This window comes from Camelus dromedarius, chromosome 12 (assembly GCF_036321535.1).
Source record: "Camelus dromedarius isolate mCamDro1 chromosome 12, mCamDro1.pat, whole genome shotgun sequence".
Classification (NCBI taxonomy): domain Eukaryota; kingdom Metazoa; phylum Chordata; class Mammalia; order Artiodactyla; family Camelidae; genus Camelus; species Camelus dromedarius.
In genome coordinates, this window is record NC_087447.1 from 5165106 (window position 1) to 5187758 (window position 22653).

Sequence of the window (22653 nt, forward strand, 5' to 3'; positions counted from 1 at the left end):
GAGCCCTAGGGCTCGGGCTCCCCAGGGAGATGATTGATAACAGAACCTGCAGAAGGACTACCCAGGAAATGCTTCCCTGATAGACAAGGCAGTGATTCAACCCTAGCTGGAGGGGTCCTGCTGGAGATAACCTGCCCCTAGGGTCTATATCCAGGGGAAACCGCTGCTACCATGGCCCCTCTCCAGACTCAGGATGGATTCTTGGCCCCAGGGCCAAGGCTGCTGCTTTCCTGCTCCCCAGCCTCCCAGCAGAAGAGCTGAGAGTTCACGGGTGGACTCCCTGAAGTTTCCCGCATCCTTCCTGCTACAACACCTGAGATTCCATTAAACACCCTCTCTCAGCCACAGGCATGGGCTGGCGGGCTGTGCCTTCACTGTGTTCCCAGGCTGTGTGCTCAACCTGGCCACTTGCCCCTTTCTCTCATGAGGCCATCGATGCCACCTGCAGAGAGAGGGTGTCTGGGGTGAAGTGAGGAGGGGGTCTGAGGAAGGGTTCCAGGAGAGTGTGCTATTATTAAGCTGCAAGTTACCCTAGTGGCGTGGGGAGGAGGGTGGGAGGGCTCAGGAAGTTCTCTTCAACTCACAGGACACTCAGAGCGGCTGGAACCCCGGTTGGGGCAAGACTTGGGGAGTGGGTGGGAGCAGGACAGAGAGCACCCCCAGGAGGACAGACGGAGGTGGATGCCAGGTTGATGGCTGTTGATGTGGGGTGGGGGTAAACCTTAGGTCTGCCATGGGCAGCAAGGCTTTGGCCAAGTTGCGTCCCCTCCTGAGCCTGTTTCCCCCAGGCAAACTTCAGTCTGGCTGTGCGCTTCCGTGAGTCCCTCCTCCAGGCCATAAGCTCCTTGGGAGTGGGATGGTCTGCCCCAGAGCCAGGGCCTGGCCAGTCACACAGTCAAGGCCACAAGACTGTATGTAGAGGGAGTGTATCTCTGGAGCCTTTGGTCCTGTCACTAGACCATCCTGAATCAGGGGTCTGACAGGTGTCAGTGCTCTCATACAGCCACTGAGACAGTCAGATCAAGCCCTCTGCCATTTAAACAGACTGCAGACACTTTCTCCGTGTACTCCCGAGTCCTGCCATGCCGCCAACCCTCCATCCTTCTAGGGAGGGCACCCAAGGAGGCAGGGAGGAATGAGCCCTGCAGGGACACAAGCCTGCATCGGAACCAGCCCCGTTGTCCTGGCAATGGCTCCTGTCCCAGGCACCCAAGGCACCCCCGGGGGCAATTAGCGAGTGTGGGAGGGGGTTTCCATGGTGGCAGTCTCGAGGGGTGTGGCCTGGGCTTAGGGCGGGGGCAAAGGCCGGCGGGCCCTTTCTCCTTTGTCCAGGCACACTAGGCCTTTGTTCTCGCCTGGCTCTCTGAGGACCCGCCCAGGACTATGGGTAGGGGTCTTGAACCAGCAGAGGAGTAAGCAAAATAGGGAATAGAGCCCCACTTCTAGGCCCAGCAACCACTTGGGGAGCCCTCCTCCCACAGGTACAGGAGCCTTATCTGCCCCCAAGAGGCAGGGCAAGGCGCTTCCTATTGGTTCCTGCCGATGGTAAACACCTTCCAGCAGCCAATGGGCAGCCTCATTGTGCCCTTGGGTGCGAGGGATGGACTAGGAGAGGTGGGCTGTGAGGGGAATGAGGGCTGGAGGGGAAGTAGCAGCTGGTCTAGGGGTGGGGATAGGGGGCATTCGATCCAACTCCATACAGGCTTCCACTCAGACTTTATTCCAGGCCTCCCCAGGGGCCTTTCAGGGTCCCCTCGCCCAGCCCACGCCCTTACCCCCACGCTCCTTCAAGCACCAGCTTTTTGCTTGCAAAGGCTCAGGCATCTGGACAGCTCTGTGGGCAGACGGTGGGCCAGGGTCCCTGAAACCTCACTCTGTGACCTTCCTTCATCCTCGTGCCTGACAGAGTCCCTGAGAAGGGAGCTGAGGCATCAAATCCCAGCTGTAAAGTGCGGTGCCCACTTCAGGGCTGGCATCATCCATTTTGGCAATTGGGTTGGGGGACACTGAGTCCGTGGTACCTTCAGAATCGGGTGTCCAGGAAGGAGGTCGAGCCTCGATGGGACCTTGAGGGGCTCTCAATAGGGGGGCCCCTGGGCCGAGTCAGCAGCCCGTGGAAAGTCTTTCCTCGGGTCTGGGGCTTGCGCCGAGGCGGCCTGGGCTCTTCCGGGGGCTGCACCACGATGCGGGGCACCTCGGGCCTAGTGCCTCCCCGAGTTACTGCCAGCTGCTGGGCCTCAAAGATGGCTTGGGCCCCAGGCAGGCGGGCCTGCGGCCTCGGGGGTGGCCCAGATGCCGTCGCAGGCAGCTGGGCTAGCTGGGCCTTGATCTCCCGTTGCAGGTCATGTTCGGACAGGGCCACGCTGTGCACCTGTGGGAAGCAGTCGGTACTGAGCCTACCTGGCCTAGGGGAGGGCAGGAAACGATGAGGTCTCCGGGGGGCGGGCAGTACACAGCCCCAGGAAGTGGCTGAGGGGCTGAAAGACTTGCTAAGGGAGTCACAGAAAGCCACTTGAGGCCTGAGGACAGAAAGCGAGTCCCAGTTCTTACTCTGACTTCCTGCTCTGGGACTCAGTTTCCCCAACTGTGCAGCAGTGGTTGGGCCACTGCAGAAGGACAGGCAGGGGGCACCAACCTGGGGCATGAAGACCTCCTCCTGTAGCTGGGTGGGCGGTATGGCTCGAAGGGCGCCAAGTGTCTCCAGGAGTCCTGAGCAGGCCAGGCGCTGTTCAGTAGTGCCCAGCGCCAGGCGCACCAGCGTCAGCCCCACCCGGAACAGCACCTTCACACCTGCAGGCCAGGGGCTCATTCAGTGGGGGCCAGTCCTGCCCTTCCTTGGTCTGCATCTGAACCTACCCTCAGCCAGACTCCTTCCCTGCTCCTACAGCTCTGCTGCCGAGACCCAGATCAAGTATGTCTCAGCAACCACAGACACTTCTGACCAAAGCAGCCCGCCAGGAGCCAGGGGCTACTGACAGGCTTGCACCAAGCCTTTTCATTCTGGGGTTCAGCACCTCATCACTACAGGGAAGGGCTGGGTGGTGACACAAAGACCTTTCCAGCTGAGATCTGTGACTTGATTCCAGAGAGGTTCTAGCCAGAGCTCCTTACCCCTAAGCCAAGAGCACAGTGCACACGTGTGCACACACATGCACGCACATGGTGTGACCTTGGGCCTGTTCCTGGAGCCTCAGAATCCCTTCCTGGCAGCTTTGGGTCTGCTGAGAAAAGCAGTCAGGGGACCAGTGAGGCCTAGTGACTTTAAAGAGATAACAATGACTACTAACGTTCTCACTGTTATAAAAGGGAGCCTGCAGCAGAGAACAAGGGTAGTTCACCAGCCTGATGGGCCCTGCCCCACCCTCCGGGTCTGAGTCTGCAGGGGAGGACGCGTAGATGGTGACTTGGACACCCATGGCCAGAGCTCTAAGCTAGCCTGAAGCCAACTGGGCATACAGCAGGTGCTCAACAACGGTATTGATCGATTTCTACCACTTTTTAGGTGCAACCGCCTGACAACCCACATAGAAAAGAATGCAGGCGGGTTACTGATGGGGGTATCAAGGCAGAGCCCCAAAACCCGAAAGAGTCCAGCTCAGCTCTGCCCCAACTCCTCCCACTCTTGGCCACCCTCTCTCCATGTCTGGACCCCTCAAGTCATCTGTATCCTGGACCCTGTGGACAGTGTCCTTCCCGGCCTCTCAGCCTCCACAACGTCCCTGCCAGTTTGCCTCTTCCACAGTGCAGCCACAAGCATCTTTAAACAGCACTCGCCTCCTGCTGCTCCCCTACACTCTGGCACACCCTTTGTTTTATTTTCTTCGTGGAACTTATGACGATCTATAAATATCTTGTTAATTTGGTTACTGTTGCCTCCCATCCCCACCCCCACCAGAATGTAGGTCTCGCTCACTCAAGTGGCCCTGGCTTCCAGAGAAGCGACTGGGCTCTGTGAATGCTCACCCAGTGCCTGTGAGCTCCATCAGCCATGCCCCGACCGTGCCCAGTCCCTGAGCTGTCCTACTGCTGTGATCTCCCCAGCTCCTGCCCTGTCTCCTCATGGAAGCCTCCCTGACTCCAGCCTTCCACCAAGTAGATGCTGCCCTCTCTATGGTGGGCTCATTGCTGAGAGGGCTAGCATTCATTACATGGGTGGGATGTGGCCTCAGCACACCCCGGCACCCATACCAAGGGCCAGGATCGGCAGTGGCGGCGGGGCAGAGCAGAGTGGGCACGCTCGTTCCCTGGGCCCACCAGGCACCCGAGGCTCCAGGCCCCAGTCCCCCCACCAGTCCCCACCCACCTGGCCGGCCACCCACTCACCCTCGCTAAGGAAAGCGTCCCAGACACGCAGCACCGTGGGGAAGGGCAGGGAGCGGGCGAAGAGGCACAGGAACCACTCGGGCAGGTAGAGCAGGGGCCCGACGCCCACCTGCTGCAGGTGCTTGTGCACGCGTGGGAGCAGCCGCCGCAGCAGGGCCATGAACACCTCGGCGTCCAGCCGCACAGCCTCCTGCAGCCACGTCCGTCAGCACCTCCACTCCATTCCCAAACCCCTGGCTCTGCCCCACCCTTTTCCCCAGGCCCCCACTCGCCCACCCAGACCTCCCTCTGGCCCTGTCCCAGCCTCTCACCATGTGGGGCCCGTAGTAGCCAGGGAGGTAAACCTCGCAGATCTGTACCAGGCACCAAAAGGCCTCCTGGGGGTGGGCACAGGTCTTGAGTACCCACCGTGGAGGAGACCACAGAGGGGACCACAGGGCAGAGGAAAGGGGCAAAGGGGAGGGCCTGGACCCAGTGGTGTCTGGAGTGACCCTGGAGCCGGAGCCTGGACTCAGTGCTGGGGTGGGTTAGGAGAAGTTCTTACCAAAAGCTTCCCCTTGCCCAGACAAAGGCCTACCAAGGGATTTGGGGGGTTAGAAGTCACAGGGCTCAGGGTGCTGAATTTGAGGGTCACAGGGTTGGTGCTCACTGGTCAAGGGTCAGGAGGATCCCAAAGTTCAAGTCCTGGGTTCTTGGGGTCACTGGGGTCAGGGATCATAGTCACAGGGTTCAGAATCAGGAGTCATGAGATCAAGGTGACAATGTCTAGATTCCTAGATCACTGGGGAAAGGGTCAGGGATCAGAGTTCCATGTTCCTGGAGCCAAGGCCATTGGGCTTGAAGGTCACTGAGGTTGGGGGTCATGAGGCTCTGGGTCACTAGGACAGGACCTGAGAGTCAGAGATCACAGGTCTCTGAGGCCAGAGTTCCTGGGGGTGGGGGGTCCGAGTCTTGGGTTGCTCTGGCAGGGCTGAGGGCACTCACCTCTGGGGGCAGATGCATGAGCAGCACGGCAGCCACGGGGCCCTGGGCCTGGCAGTAGCCCTGTTCGGGCCGGTACAGGGTGTAGGCTTTGAGTACCTGCAGGAGCCCCTGCTGCCTGTGCCAGAAGACCCCTTTAGGGGCCAGTCCTCCAGGCATCCCTTCCCCACCCTCTGGCGACCCCTGTGCAGGCCTCAGTCCCCACACTCCACCCCAGGGCCTTGCTGGGTCCTCTGAGATGCAAGGATAGAAAGTCAAGGTGAGGGACTAGGCCAAAGAGCCTGGGGGCTGTGGGGCTGGGGGTCCCTGAGCATCACTGGCCTCGTACCCGTGACCCTGGGGTGACACAAACATCTCATGCAGAGGGAATTGGCGATGCAGGTCCCTGCCAATGGTTTCCATCCACTGTGGGTCTCCAGGGGCCTCAGCAAGTTCCTGTGGGTGGGCATGAGGGTGGATGTGAAGGCTCAGGGGAAGGGCCTGGGAAGGGGAGGTGGGACTCCTGCCAGTTCCCTCACCTGATAAGTGCCAGGGTTGTTCTTCTGACACACGTGGGCCCCGCACAACAGGGGCCAGCACCGAGCCCGCAGGGCCGAGGGGATGCCTTTCCGGCACTGCATCTTTACCTGTGGGTGAGGCCAAGGGACCCTGTTAGGCCAGCCACGCCAGCTTCCCCAGCTCCCGCTGGCAGGCCCCAAGCACAACCCGTCATTGGACAAGAGCCATTTTGGGTAGGAAGGAGAAAAGGCGTGAAGTGCTGGGACACAGAGGGGAAATTTTGCCAGGGCATGGCCGAGGCAAATGCGGATGAGCCAAGGAGGCCTGGGCGGGACCCCTCTTCTCCTCACCTTTTTGTACCGCCGAGACATGGTTTTCTCCCAGTGTGAGGTCATCTCCACCCACTTCATCTCTCGCTGGCGGATAAGGTCTGCAGGAGGGTGACCTGGCCTGGGGGGACATGGCACAGGCATCCAGACGCTGGGCAGCTATTACCTAGAGCCCATATCTGCCACTCTTAATGTTACCCAGGTGAGCCCACCTCCTGGCCCTGGAGATCTCTGGCAAGCCCTGGGGGGCTGGGGGTGGGCAGTGACCTGTCACCCAGGAGTTTCCAGTGGTTGTCATGGGGACAGGAAAGGATGTGGCTCTGATGTGGGCAGAAGCAGGAAAGACTGAAAGGGGTGTGTAGGTGTGTGTTGGGGGAGGGGCTGGTTGGCTGTCCCCCAGGATGGGGACACAGTCAACTCACAGGGGAAGTTGGGTAGACAGAGCCCTGGACTAGAAGCCAGGAGTCATGAGTTTGCATCTGATTTTGTCTCTGTTTTGCTGTGTGACCTTCCTATCTGTCTTTAGACTTGTTTTCTTGTCTGTATGCTGGGAAGGGGGAGGATTGTTAGGGGAAAGGGTGTAGGTTCTTTAATTTGGAGCTGGGATTCCTGGGCCAGAGATTAAAAGGGGAAGAATGTTAGCCCCAAGGGTGGGTGCAAACCCTCAGAGATTGGAAGTAAAATAGGCATATAGGAAACTGCAGCCCTGCCAGACTTAGGATTCTACCTGGAACCTGAGGAGGGGTGACACCAGCTGAGTCCCCAGACCCTCCCAAGACCCTCGAGTTTGGGCTTCACTCTAGAATTCAGCCCTCAGCCCCCACCCTCTTTCCCAGCATCCCACCCCACCCCATCCCTTCCCCACTTACCCTGGTTCTGCTGAGCTGCCCCCAATGAAGCCATAGCGGTCAGCCTGGCGATATGGGCCAGGCCCACTCAGCTCTGAGTCAGATCCCAAAGAGCTGGAGTCATCCTGCAGCTCACAAGACTGCACCAGGTCCTCCCCCAAGGCCTGGGCCATGGTGCCACAGACCCCGATACCACAGGCTGCAAGATGTCGGCAAAGTCAATGTGAGAGGCGGCTCCTGGCCAGCCTGGGGCCTGGGCTCCTATCCAGCCAGGCCCTAGCCCCAGGTCAGAGGGGGCAGATTTCAGGGTATCTCACCAAGCCCTTTCTTTTATTGTAGGATGATAGTGGGGTAACACCCAGAAGTGGCAGAAAGGCCAGACCCCCTGGACAGAGACCAGGGCCCAGCCCCTGTCCCCACCAGCCCAGCTTACCTCCCTGCTGTATCTCACCTCCTCCTCTCACTTCCTCCTCAGCCACAGCTTCAGCAACCCGCTGGGGGCCCCTCCCAAATGTGTGTGGGGGGTTACCCCTTCCTCTCCCAGGCTCTTCCGGCCTGACCCAGTGGCCCTGGACTCCTCCCCCCATCCCAGTGGGCTGGGTGGGTACAAGCTTGGGTTCCAGATTTGAGGTTACTGGCACATAAGACACTCAATTCAGGGTTCCAATGAGAATTATGGTTTATTTAACGTTTGCTCTTTACAAAGTAGTACTTTTAACATGCACACAAGGCAGCATTACTATGCTGCTCAAAAGACAAAAATGAAACACACAAAAAATTAATTTAGTATACACCACAGGCAATGTGGACCAGAATGTGATCAGCGGTCAGCAACAGGTGTCTGGGTGGTCAGTTGTCCGGCGGCCACAGAGACTCAAGAAGTAGAGATCCTCCGTGAATGTGGCTTTGAGGCCCAGTCTTGGACCAGCCCCTTGCTATCTCTGAGCCTCAGTTTCCTTTCCTGTACTTCAAGGACTTAATTCGCAGTATTCGGAGAGGTGGTTACCAATGAGCTCACACCACCCTCCTGCCCCCGAAGAAAGAGAAAAACAACTTCCACAGTACTTCCGGTCCCATACCCTCCGAACAGGGGTGGGTGACTCCTCAAGGGCGGGACTAGACTCGACCTCGCCCCACGAAGCCCCGCCCACTGGGCAGGCTCCGCGCCAGAGTACGAATTCATTCCAAGTCCCGCCCCGCGACCGAGGCTCCGCCTCCCGAGCCTCCGCGGCCGCTGCTCTTGGCGTCCTGCGGAGGCGCTAGAGCGCTAGGACAACGGGCGGGGCGGGGCGGGCGGCCGAGGAGGCGGGGCAGGCGGCCGAGGAGGCGGGGCGGCGGGGCGGCGGGCCGGGGCGGGCCGGGGCGGGCCAGGGTGGGCGGAAGGAGCGCCAGGCCGGAAGGAGTTAGAGGGAGGGCGGGAGGCAGGAGCGGGCCCGGAGCTGCTGGGCCAGAGCGGCGGCGCCGCCATGTCCGACAGCGAGAAGCTCAACCTGGACTCTATCATCGGGCGTCTGCTGGAAGGTTGGCCGGGTCGGGGGAGGTGGGCGCCCGCCGCGCCCTGGCCCCCTGCCCGGCCCGGAAGTGGCGCGCGGGTGGACCTGCCCCTCCTAGGGCTAGCTTAGACTGGGCGGGGACGGGCCGCGAGGTCCCGTGGCTGCAGCCGCTCCCCGAAATCGCGGCGCGTCTGGGAGCAGGGCTGGGGGCTCACGGGTTGGCCTAGGCTTTTGGGGTGAGGGAGAAACACAAGAAGCCTAGCGCCCCAGGAAGGGGTCCTGCGCTATGAGATTTTGGGTAACAGGCCCCTGCGCACAGCAGCCCCCTCTCCAGTGCCTTGAGGGTAGTTGGGGTCCTGTCCCGGAGGCTTGAGGGGGGATCCCAGGAGGCTCAGCAGCGACAGCTGCCCCAAGGCAAGCAGGGGCCCAGGAAGCCGAGGTGTCCCAGAAGTGCCCATGGGGTCACCCGTGTTCTTGCCTGAGGGACCAGGGGCCTGACGCCTCATGCCACCCCCAGTGCAGGGCTCGCGGCCTGGAAAGAATGTCCAGCTGACAGAGAACGAGATCCGTGGTCTGTGCCTCAAATCCCGGGAGATTTTCCTGAGCCAGCCCATTCTTCTGGAGCTGGAGGCACCCCTCAAGATCTGTGGTGAGCCCCCTGCCCAGGCCCTTTTGTTTCCTTAAAGTGGCTTTGGCCCCCCCCTACAAAGTCCCTGGATCCCTCCTCCCTTGAACCCAACCCTGGCCCTGCATTCAAGTTTAGACTGCACCTAGTACTGACCTGGTTCTCTGGGTCACAGGTGACATCCACGGCCAGTACTACGACCTCCTGCGGCTGTTTGAGTACGGCGGCTTCCCTCCAGAGAGCAACTATCTGTTCCTGGGGGACTACGTGGACAGGGGCAAGCAGTCTTTGGAGACTATTTGCCTGCTGCTGGCCTATAAGATCAAGTACCCCGAGAACTTCTTCCTGCTCCGTGGGAATCACGAATGTGCCAGCATCAACCGCATTTACGGCTTCTACGATGAGTGTGAGTAGGCTTCAGGCCTGGGGCTGCCAAGGTCCTAAACGGCCCTGTCATTCAAAGGGATCCTCATGTTGGCCTGGTGGTAGGGGTATCCGTGTCTGACAAAAACTTGTCAGGCTGAGCTCAGTGAAGGCAGGGCCAGGCCAATTCATGTCTCTGGGCCCTGCCCCCCTCCCCCTGCTTTCCCCACATGGATCCTGGCACTCCGGAGGGATCTGGTGAAGCTGGCTGAAGGGCTGCCACTATTCTAATGCAAGGCCTTGCCTGATGACATTTCCCTCTAGTACATCCGTTACTTAAGCACTTAGGAAGCTTGTCTGGACTGGACTCTGTTGGCCAGAAGCTGAGATAAACCAGACGTGGTCTTGGCCTGGCCCTCCTCATGTGCTGGGGGTGGGTGCCAACTCTGAGGTTGTTCCAAATTGTAACTGTGGGGTTCCTGGCAACTTGGCTGCTTTAGAAATTCCTCCTGGAAAGCTGGTAGGCAGTTGGGGGAGGGGGGTTTCCCTTCTCGCCTTCCATTCTCTTCTCCCTGCTGTGTCTGAACAGCACACAGTGTGCCTTGGAAGGCCCAGAGACCCAGGCTGAGGGTGGGGCAGACAGGCCTTCTCATGAGCCACCTCCTTCCTCTGGGCAGGCAAGAGACGCTACAACATTAAACTATGGAAAACCTTCACCGATTGCTTCAACTGCCTGCCTATCGCTGCCATTGTGGATGAGAAGATCTTCTGCTGCCATGGAGGTGAGGGCAGCTCTGGGGCACATAGTGAGGGGATGCTTAGCAAGAGCCTGGTCACATCCCTGGGGGCTTTGGGACAAAGGTGTTAGCTGGAGAATGTGTTCCCAGTCACATTCCAGCTCTCTCTGGAGTCATGGTTTGGGTATCACTTCTTCCACTAAGCACCCCCACACCCCAGCATTAGACTGCACTTACTATTGTGGCCTTGGCATCATGCATGGATGCTTTGTCTCCTTTCTCCAGGGAGCTTTGTGCTCCCTGAAAGGACAGGGACTTGAAGAGGTAGAAGGTGATGAGTTCTGCCTGTCAGGGCTCCCAGGAATCCAGGAGGGTGGAGGGGTAGGGAACAGGGGCTGATTGGCCAAGGCTTCCTGGAGGAAGGAGAGTCCTTGTTTTGAGGCTTCAGTAAACAACCTGCTCCCTGTGCCCCCCAGGCCTGTCCCCGGACCTGCAGTCCATGGAGCAGATTCGGCGTATCATGCGGCCCACAGACGTGCCTGACCAGGGCCTACTGTGTGACCTGCTATGGTCTGACCCTGACAAGGACGTGCAGGGCTGGGGCGAGAATGACCGTGGTGTCTCCTTTACCTTCGGGGCTGAGGTGGTGGCCAAGTTCCTGCACAAGCATGACTTGGACCTCATCTGTCGGGCACATCAGGTGGGCTGGCAGCTCTGGTTGGCTGGGAGTGGGGTCTGGGCAGCCAGCACCTGCTGAACCAACCACTCCCACCCTCATCCAGGTGGTAGAAGATGGCTATGAGTTCTTTGCCAAGCGGCAGCTGGTGACACTCTTCTCAGCTCCTAACTACTGTGGCGAGTTTGACAATGCAGGCGCCATGATGAGTGTGGATGAGACGCTCATGTGCTCCTTTCAGGTGGGGATGGGGACAGAAGGGGCCAAGGGCCTGTGGCTCAGCCTCATGAGTCTGACCAGCTTGTCTCTTTTAGATCCTCAAGCCCGCCGACAAGAACAAGGGGAAATACGGGCAGTTCAGTGGCCTGAACCCTGGAGGCCGGCCCATCACCCCACCCCGCAACTCCGCCAAAGCCAAGAAATAGCCTCCATGTGCCCGCCCTCTGCCCCAGATGGTGGATTGTACAGAAATCACATGGCTATAGAGGGGTCACGCTGGCCCCCCCAGGCCCACCTGTCACGGGGAACACGGAGCCTTGGTGTATTTTTTCTTTTTTTTTTTTATGAATCAATAGCAGCATCCAATCCCCCACGGCTCTCTCTGCCTGCCTCGACAGTGGCTGCAGGCAGGATCCTGGGGCTGAGGCTGCAGCTCAGGGCAAAGCAGGGCCAGATTGTGGGTCTCAGGCCTTGTCTGGCCTCAGGGCTGGCAGCCGGATCCTGGGGCAACCCATCTGGTCTCTTGAATAAAGGTCAAAGCTGGATTCTCACTATGGCCTCTGTGTCCCTTGTCCCAAACACTGGGCCTGGCAACCCTTCTGCCCAGAGCCACTTGGAGGCTTACTGGGCATGGGGCCCCAGCCAGGAAAACTCCAGCCACACACTCAGGTCCACAGGGGCCCCTGGAATTCCAAGCCAAAGCCAGAGAGTATTGGAAAAGCAAGCAAAAGTATCTGTGCCAGCCACAGGGGTTTCTAGAGGTGTGCCCAGGATTTGAGGAAGGGACAGGTCATGATTAGCAGAGAAAATGAAGCCCCACTGTGGTTTTTTTTTTTTTCCCCCCTTAGGGAGGTGGGCTTAGAGGGCAGGCTCTAGCCCTGGCTATACACCTGGCTGGATTAAGAGGTGAGGGACCTCCTGGCAGGTGGCAGCTCAACACAGAGCCTGGGAACAGACATGACTTGGGGCTAGAGGGAAATGACAGGACCCCGGCCAGTCACAGACAGCCAGGCAGGGCCTGGGGGAGGCTGCAGGACCAGCCAGCTCAGCTCCAGCACAGCCCACCTTTGCCACCCACCCAGGAGGAGAGCTGGCCCTGTCCCTGCTGGCACTGGGGAGAGGCGGAGGCTGGGGCTGCATCTAGTCCAGTCCTCCCAACAGGGGTTCAGCCTTCACCCTCACTGTCTTCAGCCAGCACAGGGCTGGGGCCCTGGGGAGAGTGTGCAGGGGCCAGGATGGAGCCAAAGAACAGCGAGCGGAACTGGGAAGAGAACAGAGGAAGCTGAGTGAGTTCTAGAGGCTGTTCCCTCCTCCTCCTCCTCCCCATCTCTGTCTCCAGCCCCTACCTTCTTGGGTGGGGGAGTCCCAGGCACTGTGCTGGGCTCAGCATCATCTTCCTCCTCTGAGCAGGGGCCAGGGCTACAGTGGGGCTGGAGGCCAGGTGAAAGGGAGATGGAGGGCAGTGCCCGCGAGCCCTCACTGCCCACGGAGGTTTCCATGGCAATCATGTAAGAGTCAATGTCGTCAAAGGCAAAGTCATCCAGGTGGGGTGTACTGTAGGCAGAGACAACATCAGCAGAGAACTGGGAGGGAAGTGGGGTACAGAGGCAGGGCCCCACCTTAGAGGGCTGGGGGGGGGGGCGGCTGCAGGGGCCTTGTGACTATTGGTGACCTCTTGGTTTTACTACTTCCTGGTTTGGTTGGAGGGGAGGGGATGCAGGGGTTAAGTAGCTGCTTCCTGGAAGGGGCGGACCTGGAATCCTTTCCTCAGAGTTCAGGTAGAGGCCTGAGGGAGGCATCCCGGCAGCCAGATTAGCTCAGCAGGGGGAGGGGAGCAGCAAGTCCTGTGAGCTGGGCCACCTGGGGGCCAAGCCCCCACCTTCCCAGGAGACAGGAACTGGAGAACACTGGGGCCCAGGGACGTGCTGGGCGGGTGGCCAGACCAAACTTCCTCTGCTTCAACTACACTGGGCCCATCCTTCCCCAACCCACCTGCCCTTTCAGCCACCTGCTTCCCCCATCCCAAGCAACCCCCTGCCTCCCAGCAGCCCTTTCCCTCCTAGGCCTGGGACAAGGCTCAAGGGGAGGCCTCAGCCAGAGAAGGAAGCCAGCCCGACCTCGGGACACTTCCCTGGGTAGGAGGGGTCTGAGTACAGCTGACTGGTGAGGCTGAGCCTGTAGGGGCTGGGGCCTGACAGGAAGTGGGGGCGGGTGGGGGGGAGTGGGGGGGTTGTGTAGAAGCTGGAAGCAGCAGGCTCAGGCCAGGGTGCACAGAGGTGGGGTGGGGGAGGAATGGGTGGGTGGGCGCTCTACCTGTGAGCCTGAAGTGGAGGTGCTGGCCGCTGGAGCTGTGGGGAGTGCAGATCCTGGGCGTGCAGGTCTGGCTCTAAGAGCGTGGCCAGGACAAAGTGGCCCTCCAGCAGAGAGTCCTCGATGGCAAAGATGGCTGGCCTGGGCAGGTGATGGGTCCAGGCACGGTCAAGGCCCTTTGGCTCCTGGCATCCCAGAACCCTCCCCTCCCTGTCCTGAGGCTGGGAATTACCTGCCCGGAGCATCGAAGTAAATGCTGAGAGACAAGTTTGCTGACTCTGCGAAGCTCAGGAGCCCCTGGGAAGGGAGAGGCAGAGCAGTGAGGCCCTGGGCGCGGCAGGGCGGAGAGTGGACAGGGTGGTGAGTGTGTACAGGGGGCCTCACCCGGAATTCCTTGAGGCAGAAAGTGATGGCTACCCCTTCCTGGGCCTGTAGCTGCTGGAAATCCTCCTCCCCGATGCTCATCTCAGTCACCATGGCTTTGACGGTGCTGTCTATGGGGGCAGGAACAGGAGGAACCTGGACCCAACCCCTTCCCACCCCATCTCTGCTCCCTGTGCCGGGCCGTGTCTGGCTCCCTCACCTGCCTCCTCCTCCTGGTAGCTACGCAAGATGACCCTGCGGCCGCGGCCAATGCCCAGTGTCACTTCGGCCAGTGCGGGGGGGAAAGGCAGAACAGCCTCCCCCAGGACCCTGTGAGGAGGGCACAGCATTACACCCAAGGCTCAGTCCTGCCCAGTGGCTCTGCTCTCAGAGGCAGGGCAGTGACACACCAACATCCAAAGAGAACCCAACCAGGCCTTGCATGTCCGAGGAAGGGGACAGGAGAAGCAGGACACGGTTCCTGCCCCATCAAACGTTTCCAGGCTGTTGTGGCAGAGAAGCCTGCTTGCAAGAGATGGGGCAGACAAGAGCGGAGCCCAGAAAAGGATGGGCTGTTCGGACTGAACCAAACCAGGCAGGCAGCACCTGTCCACCCAGGGGTGGGAGACCATACCCATACTGTCCGCATAAACCCGGCCTTCAGAAAGAGCCCTCAGATCCTTGTCTAGTAGGATTTAATATTTACAGGTGAAAAGAAGACAACTGGAATTTACCTCAAGGCAACTGTAACAGGAGTTGGCATCTACTTTTATGTACATTTGAAATTGTTCATAAAAAAGAGAAACAATTGCTCATTTAAAGAAAGAAAGAAAAAAAACCCCAAGACTCAGACCAGAGACTGATTCCATCTTTCTTTACCCAAATCCTGGTCTATATCAACAGAACTAAGAAAATCAGAAAGTCAGAACCCAAAGGGACCTGCCAGTTACCATGTCCTACACTACCAAGAGAAAAGAAACAGAAGACCTTGGGTAACTCGAAGGCAAGCAGCATCCAGCGTGTGGGGTGGGGAGGGAAGAGGAGCCACTCCTCTCTACGCTAGTCTTTGCCAGGGACCTTTGCATTCACTGGAGTCCCCATCTCCCAGGCCCTGCACAGCTCCCCGGTGCTCTGTGCCCAGAGAGGCTCCACTCCTACAGCTGCTTATCCAGGCAGCCCTCCTGGACCACAACCTCCCCGCCCAGCCTCCTGCCTTGGCCTGGGGACTCCAAGGCTATATACAGCCCGGTCAGGTATGAAGAGAGGCTGCCCTTGAATGGGAAACATCCCCAAGAGGACAACCAGGACGGAGAAGGATTATGAGTCTCTGAGCCATAAAAATTAAGGGACCTTCCAGGGTGCTCAGGTCAGAGGAGATTTGAGGGCAGGTCAGACACCTGCTCTCTAAAAGAGGAGTCAGAATGGGTCTGAGTGGTCAGAAAGCCAAGCCAGAACTGTGAGGTGGAGAATACAGGCTCCGGAAGACAGCGAGGAGCATGGAACAGGGGAGCGCCTGCCCTCCTCACTCCATCCTCTCCCTGTAAAGAGTCAGAGAAGGAACTGAAAGCGAACGGAGCTGGATGAACTCTGAGGTTCACAGAAATTCTGTGAAGATGGAGGAGGGACCTTTTTAAACTGACCCCTGAGGCCCCAAAATGGAAGAGAGAAACCTAGGGCTCAGCCTGCAGCCAGGGGCGTGCTCACCTTGCCGGGGCACGGAGCACGTGGGGGCACAAGGCTGGGTCGAAGACAGCCTGCAGGGACTCGCAGTCCTGGAAGGACAGGTTGTGAGTCTTCCTCACCCCTGGATGGGCAGACAGCGTCTCAGTGGGCCCCGCCAACCTCCACCCCCGCACCCTAAGGACCCAGCCAGTTGCTCACTCACCGTATTTGCAGTGCAGCTGAACTACCAGGCGGCTGCTCCTGCCATTCAGGGAGATGCAGCATTTCTCCACGGTCTTCTCCAGCATCGCCAGCGAGCGGAAGACAGACAGGAACGACTGAGTGGGGAAAACACATCAGCCCAGTATTGCGTCTCCACCAACCAACTCTCACATCCCCTCAGGCCCTGGCAACATCGTGGGCTCAGCCCTGTCACACCAGGAACGGACCTCCCACACATGCAGACATTTATGCCCTTCCAAACCTTTGTGCTGTTCCCCTCGTCTAATGCCCTGAAAGACCTGTTTACTTTTTAAGGACCAACTTGAATGTCATCACTCTCTCAAGGTCTCCGGCAGAATCAATTACCCTCTCCATATCTCCTGTTACCCTCTGTGGATGTCTTCGCTATGCGCCCCCTCACTGCATTTTATACTGGATTGCTCCTACGTACATCTCTGTCCCCAGCTGGCGTCTACTGTGTGCCCCAGAGCGCACGCACTGCTGTTAGCGGTTCCTGAGGGAATGAGCTGCCACTTCTGAGGGAAGGGCCTCACCTTCATCAAGATCTTACAGGGCAGCGGGTCCTGACCAGGGGTGGCCGCCTGGTACTGCTGGAAGAAGAGCGGGGCAAAGAGGAAGCAGGCATAGGCAGAGCGGGAGGAGTTCACAGTCCGGAGGGAGAGCTGGGCCAGGAGAAGCAGGGAGCGGGATGCAGTCATCAGCAGTGACAGGCCCAGCTCTCGGCTGGCTTTTGCTCACACACTTGCCCTAATGTCCTCCACTTCCACCATCATCTGTTGAAATCCTCCCTCTCCTTCCAGTCAGCAGGTACCTTCGCCATGAAGCCTTCCCTGAGTCGGCCTCCCACCGCTCCCACAGCAAGGGCTCCACCCAACGGGCCCAGCACGCTCGGCCTTTTACCTAGTTACCCCCACCCGCCACCAGGCACCGGGCACTTCTGGGGACTAAATGCTCTCAATTCACACACCAGCCTGGGAACATGACAGAGCCCAAACTGATGCCCCAGCAACAGGAGAGGAAACTAACTCAGCAGACAAATCCGCCCACCGGCATCCTGCCTGATGCGAGCGAGACTCGAGCCCAGGTTAGGGTTCCCAGTTGGAATCTTACCCACCCCAATACCCTGGCTCCTCACCCCGTCTTCCAAGGGCTCCAGGTAGAGTTCATCCCCTATTCGGGACAGGGAGTGCACGGCCTTGCCGAGCACTGCGGGAAAGAGAGGAGAAACATCAGTTGGGCTGGCGCACTGGGCCGTCCCAGCCCGCAGGCCAGCCCCAACTCACCCTTTACGTTGCCGCCCGTGACCAGACACTTCATGCTGCCCCTCGCGACCGGGCTCAGACTGGCGCCGACCCCACACTGGGCCCCCGCTCGCTGCTTCCCTCCAGGTCTCGCCTGCCGCAGCGGATGCCGGGGGTTCCCTTCCCGCGCACCGCCCCCGGCAGCCCCGCCCCCGCCTCCTCATTGGGCCACAAGCACGCACCTCCGTCACGTGAGAAAAACGTTCCGCCGGCTGCGCATCACGTGATGGAGTCCTGCCGGGGGCGAGCCCTGGTCACGTGAGCGCCAATCACCGCCTCTTGTGGTCCAGGCCCACCCTCCGCCCTTCCGCGCCCCTGGGGGAGCCGGTCTCGTCAGCTGGGCCCCGCGCGGCTGCGCACCCGAGCGCGAGGAGCCCCGAGGTCGCGGGGGAGCCTGAGATGTACGGGCGAGCCCCGCTGGGTCACTAATTTAGTACGGATTTCCTGGGCGTTTATCGGTTCAAAGCAAGACCGTCCGCATCCAGGCCGGGGACACAGACAGAAGCAGCAACCACCACCTGTAAAAATAAATTAAAGCAATTTGCGGCAGGATCCTGGGGTGGGAAGTAGCTGTTGGCTATGGCTTCGAGGATCCTTCGTTGATCCTGAAGAACAGAAGATGCTCCGGGCAGAAAGGGGTAGAACGGTGTGGCTGGCAGGGGAAAACGACAGTAGAGACTCAGCGGGTCGTGGGGCTTTGCCCCTTTGGGAGGGACGTGGGTCTGTGAGAGGAGGGGTGGGTCTATGAGAGGAGGGGTGGTGGTCGCCAAATGATGAGGATCACTGATGGGAAGCACTGGAAACGTTGTATGAGGGTAGACTTATGCTATGTGGCCATTTAAGAAAGACCAAGGGATTGCAAAGGAGGGGGTTCAGCAGCTGGGCAGGTCTTCCCCTGGCCCCGGGCCTCAGTTACCGGGTGTGTGAAGTGGAAGGGAAGTCCCAGAGGGGCTTTCTGACCTCTAGTTCCTTAGAGGGGCAGCGCCCGGTTCTATAGTGCTTTGAAGGGCCCTGGGCATCCCTGTGTTCCTTTATGGCCTACCTGGCCTTACCCCTCTAGTACTGACTGCAGTGAGGAAGCCATATTCATTCGTCTGTGAGCCCCTTGCCCTCCTGCTCCTGGCCTGGCTCCCACTTCTAGACCCCACTTTCCTTGCCTTCAGCTCCCCTCCCTCACCAGGTTTCCCTAGGGTACTGGGGGAGATTATTCTTGCTTTCTGAGGGAATCAGGTAAATGATACCACCTCTACCCAGGCATTTAGGTCACAAACTGGGAGTCATCCTTGACCCCATGCTCTCCCACACCCTGCACATTACCCACCTTCAGCAAGCCTTGACTGCTCTGCCACCCGAACAGATGGCAACTTCACCCTCCTCTTCCATGTCCACAGCCATCAGCCTGGCTCAGGCCATCACTTCTCACATGAGTGGTCCCCTGCCTCCAGCCTGTCTCCTCCAGTTCACTCTGTACAGCACCGAAATGACCTTTCTAAAATACCAATTGTGCCACGCCTCTCCTTTGTTTAAACCCTGCAGTGGCTTTCAACTATTACCCTTGCCATAACATCCAAACTCCTTACCCAAAAGGAGCTGGCCCCACCCATCTCTCCACCTGTCTCTGGCTTTCCTGTGTAGCCATGCTGGCCCAGTCAGTTCCCTGAACCAACCACATCCTTTTCCGCCTTGGGTTCTCTCTGTACATGCTGTCCCCACCACTTGGAATGCTCTTCCCACTTTTCACACGCTGGCTCCTTCTCTTCCTAGGGCTCAGCTTCAGTGGCCCACCCTCCGATGGGCCTTTTCTGCCTCCCCCTCCACCACCCCTCTGCTGTCTGGGTAAGCCTTTACTCTGGGTTGTCCACAGCGCTGATCACAACTCAGCCTTATTTCATACATATCTACTTTAATCCCTGTCTTCCCTACTCGTGTGTCAGTCCCATAAGGGCAGGGACCGAGTCTCTTGTTTGTTGCTCTGTCCCTGTACCTCGCACGGGGCCTGGCCCTCAGGAGGTGACCAGTATGTGCTCAATGGCTAGATGTGTGAAGCTGAGTTGCCTCTGGTTCCCACTTAGTATGATACTGTGATGAAAGAAACAAATCCAGCTTCCAGCCTCTGCCCACAGCCCCACCCTGCCCTGGACAATAGCTCTCCCCCCACATTCTGTCCAGAAAGCCCCAAATAACCTAGCATTATTATCCCCTTCCTTATTTCTCCTCCTTCTCTGTGGGTCTCTCTCTTTGTCCCAGTGAAACTCAGCGTAGCCTTCACGGCTTCTCCACCTCTTCCCCACAGCCATTACCTGAGCATCCCAACTGGAACAGGAGGTAGGTGCCAAAGCCCCCTGGGAAGCAGGGAGGGGAAGCTGTGACTCATCACACAGTTGTGTCCCTGTCCCTGACACCTATGGGGCTGTGGGGTCCTTTGGCCTGGAGGTCTTTGAAGCAAGGCCCAGGGGAGAAGGCGAGGGAAACAGACTCTGTTAGGACTTTTAATAACTCTTTCTTCAGCTGCACACACCTGCAGAAGTTTAGGAATTGCCTGACCCTTCTGAAGGGCTCAGATAACAGAAAGAAGCCTAGAGTCCTGGGTTTCCAGCCTGTGCTTCAGCACCCACCTGCTGTGTGACTTTGTGCAAATCCCTCCTGTCTCTGTGGCTGTAGAACGTGGTTGGTGGCAGGAGATGCTTACTGAGGTCCCTTCCAACGTTGACCTGCTGTGACTTCCCAGGGGGCCCTCCAGCTTCCCTGAGCCCCTCACCCAGCCACAGCTCTGGAGAGGAGCTGGAATTGGTTGTCCTGATTCCCCCAAGCTAGGGGGCTGGAAGGGGGCTCTCCAATCAGAGGCCAAGCATCCTCTCCAGGCTTGCAGGTGGCAAAGCAAGGAACACCTTTCAGGTCTGGAAGGAAGGACGTGCAGTGGGGGGATGGGAACTTTGTGACTCCAGCCCTATTCACAGATAGCTTCCAGCAAGTCAAGGCCTTTGTCTGCGCCTGAGTTTCCTCCTTGATAAAGTGAGGAGATTGGATGAGATACTCTCAAGATCCTTATAAATCTCAAATTTTTAGTCTTCGCTGCATCCCACATTAGAGTTGGCTTCCTACAAGTACACACTTATGTGAATATGTGAGAACGTGTGTGTGTGTGTGTGTTGTGGGTGGATACGGAATAGAGGGAGGTGGTTATCATTTCAAATTTTTAAAATAATTATCTGACTGGAAACTTCTTCCTCCCTTCAACTGTCACTTCTCATCCAATTTTTTAGGTTTGACATGGCAGAATCCTCAGAGCTCAGTAATTCATTCATTTGACACACGTTAGACACTTTCTAATCGTGGGAAAGAGAGCCCAGGACAAAAATCCCTGCCCTCGTGGGCTTCTGCTCGACTGGAGAGGACAGATGAGGGGGAGTGACTGCCACGGCTCTGATGGCGTCTGCTGGGCTGTGCACACACACGGATGAGATTTGCACGGTTACTCTGGGGTTACCAAGTGGGCAGAGGAGCTCTGAGTTGCTGGGGTACTGAGCTGGTGGGGCGGTATAATGCATTTGTGGCACACTGGGTGCTTTCAGCCCCACAGGCAAGCCCTGCCCAGGCCTTTCTTGTTCCCCGGCTTTTCTCCCAGCAACCAGAAAAGGCTTGGCACATGGCAGTGGTTTAATAAAACATGTTGGATGACCGAAGGGTTTAGGATTCAGAAAGATTCCAAGACTTGAGCCTGGGTTGTCTGTCGAGGTGGACAAGGGGGTTCTAGGCACCAGGCTGCCCAGGTCTGAATCCTGGCTCCATCACTCTCAGGCAGTGTGCAAATGGATGCATTGCTTATATTCCCTGCGCCTCAGTTTCCTCATCTAAATTGAGGGAGGAGGGATAACAGTCCTGACCTCAGAGGGCGGTGGTGAGGATTAACATAACCAGCGTTCGTAAAGCTCTTAGCACACATCGTCCGTGTCACTGTTGTTGTTATTGCTGTGTGCTGTCCCCACCATCTCTGGAGTGTACCCTCCAGTTTCTAGGGGATTCTCTGGTCAGGACCAGGGACAAAATCAATCATCAGCACAGACGAGGCCAGGGTGAGTCCACAGCAGGAATGCGGGAGGGAAGTTCCCACGCAGAAACATCACAGAGGGATGATCTGGAGGCCAGGAACTGGAAATACTCAGAGAATTAGGGTGGGGACAGAAGTCGGCCCAGGGAATAGGTGCGTGGGGGGGCTGGGTGCTGCCCCTTGGGCCCTCGGTGCCCTCTGCCTTGTGAGGAGGGTGTGAGCCCCTGCTGTCTCTGCTGGCTGCTGGAGGCTGGCACGAGGCAGCCACTGCACCCACAACGCCAGCTCCAGGCACAGATGAGGGACCAGGGCTGGGGGTCGAGGGGAGACGGGGTGGAATTTTTTAAACCCACAGACGGGAAGGGGGAAGCTCAGGCTTGTTCACCAAAACCTGGCAGGCTGGAGTTACAGGGCCCCCTTGGAGTGCAAGTGAGGTAAGTTTAGGACAAATCAAAGGCAGCGCACTTCACCCAGCAGGGGAGGACACCGATGGAACTCATTACCCCAAGATGTGGTCTCGGCTGGAAGTATAAATAGCTGCACAAAAGGTTTAGATAAATCTGTGGATGACAGCTCCATTCATGGGTTAGAAGGGGAAGGAGGCTATTTGGGGCCTGCTGGCCCATGGGGAAGGCATCGGGGAGGTGACCTGGCCTCCCTAAGACCACCCCTCCGGGACCCTGCTGGAGGCAGGCTTCACGCCACCAGGGCCCAGGAAGCAGTGTCAGTGTTCCTACAGCTGGAGTCCCCAGGCCCTTTCCTCACTGCCCCCAGTGCTTGCCATCCACTCTTCGGGGAGACGTGGGCACTGCCAGGTCTGGGGAGAGCAGCCAGGCCCGGCTGTCCCCTAAGGGACCAGCAGAGGGAGACAGACACCGCGTCCAGTCCCAGCTTCCAGAACAGAAGCTTCCCTGTTCTGCCTCAGAGGGCAGGCAAGCACCCAAGGGTCCCAGCTCAGGGCTCAACACCGGGCTAGGGGCCCAAGGAGAGAGGGGGCCGAGGAGGCGTCCTCCCTGGCCGAGATGGGCTTACTGCAGGGCAGGTGGAGGAGGGGAGCCTTCCGGGAACTGGGGGCAGGGCAGGGAGGAGGCCCCTAAGAGCAGGGCGGCTGTGCAGCCATCTTGCCCTCTGTGCCCGCAGCCCCAAGCCCTGGGGTAGGCAGGCAGTCTGCAGGTCTCAGTAGGCCCTGCCACTCCACAGGGCACATACAGGAGGTGCTCCAGAGAGCCCTGCGGGGTGACTGGGCCCTATGGGCCTGAGTGCCAGCTCCTCCTCATCCCAGGAACCAGTTCCAGGCCAGGTGCTGTTCCCACTCTGGCTGCTTGGCTTCTCCACAGCCGCTCGCAAGGTCGCCTTCCCAATCCTCTGACCTCTCCCTTCTCTCCCTTCTCCCACCTTTCCAAGCTCCTTACTCCCTGTTTCACTGAGCAAATTTTGCAGGGGTCAACGGCTGGACCTGATGTGTGCTCAGAGTGCTCTGTGGGAGGTCACGGGGTGGGCTTCAGAAAGACGCCTGTGGGGGCCGGCAAGGGATGAGCTCCTCACAACCCAAGCTCCCACGTCTCACAGACAGAATGGGGCTGGCCCCTGGCACAGCCAGGGTCGGTCAGCTCCCCCTGCCCCAAGCGCAGCCC

At 58.7% G+C, this 22653-nt stretch overlaps 3 protein-coding genes across 7 annotated transcripts; 1 reads left to right on the plus strand and 2 right to left on the minus strand.

The window, feature by feature from the left end:
* Positions 1–1699: 1699 nt before the first annotated feature.
* On the minus strand, positions 1700–7514 carry TBC1D10C (TBC1 domain family member 10C). Of its 3 annotated transcripts, none has more exons than XM_031448496.2 (10): positions 7413–7514; positions 7001–7178; positions 6153–6252; positions 5823–5930; positions 5633–5739; positions 5308–5422; positions 4635–4700; positions 4324–4513; positions 2636–2790; positions 1700–2371 (listed from the first exon to the last, which is right to left on the minus strand). In XM_031448496.2, the coding sequence occupies exons 2-10, from the start codon at positions 7150–7152 to the stop codon at positions 2024–2026; spliced, it is 1341 nt and encodes a 446-aa protein (XP_031304356.1). In that variant the 5' UTR covers positions 7153–7178; positions 7413–7514; the 3' UTR covers positions 1700–2023. The 3 variants fall into 3 exon arrangements, with proteins under 3 accessions (XP_031304356.1, XP_031304357.1, XP_064348141.1); XM_031448497.2 differs by having other exon boundaries at positions 7431–7509; XM_064492071.1 differs by lacking the exons at positions 4635–4700; positions 7413–7514 and having other exon boundaries at positions 7001–7406.
* An 828-nt stretch (positions 7515–8342) lies between these two features.
* On the plus strand, positions 8343–11643 carry PPP1CA (protein phosphatase 1 catalytic subunit alpha). The gene is made up of 7 exons (XM_031448499.2): positions 8343–8500; positions 8990–9121; positions 9273–9503; positions 10138–10242; positions 10674–10897; positions 10980–11114; positions 11188–11643. Exons 1-7 carry the CDS (start codon positions 8446–8448, stop codon positions 11296–11298), a joined length of 993 nt encoding a protein of 330 aa, XP_031304359.1. The 5' UTR covers positions 8343–8445; the 3' UTR covers positions 11299–11643.
* Positions 11644–11888: 245 nt separating this feature from the next.
* On the minus strand, positions 11889–17112 carry RAD9A (RAD9 checkpoint clamp component A). Of its 3 annotated transcripts, XM_010998138.3 has the most exons (11): positions 16954–17112; positions 16806–16876; positions 16204–16332; positions 15651–15765; positions 15470–15569; positions 13986–14095; positions 13787–13896; positions 13635–13699; positions 13406–13543; positions 12439–12646; positions 11889–12353 (listed from the first exon to the last, which is right to left on the minus strand). In XM_010998138.3, exons 1-11 carry the CDS (start codon positions 16985–16987, stop codon positions 12258–12260), a joined length of 1176 nt encoding a protein of 391 aa, XP_010996440.3. In that variant the 5' UTR covers positions 16988–17112; the 3' UTR covers positions 11889–12257. The 3 variants fall into 3 exon arrangements, with proteins under 3 accessions (XP_010996440.3, XP_064348143.1, XP_064348142.1); XM_064492073.1 differs by lacking the exon at positions 16204–16332; XM_064492072.1 differs by having other exon boundaries at positions 13635–13896.
* Positions 17113–22653: the final 5541 nt, after the last annotated feature.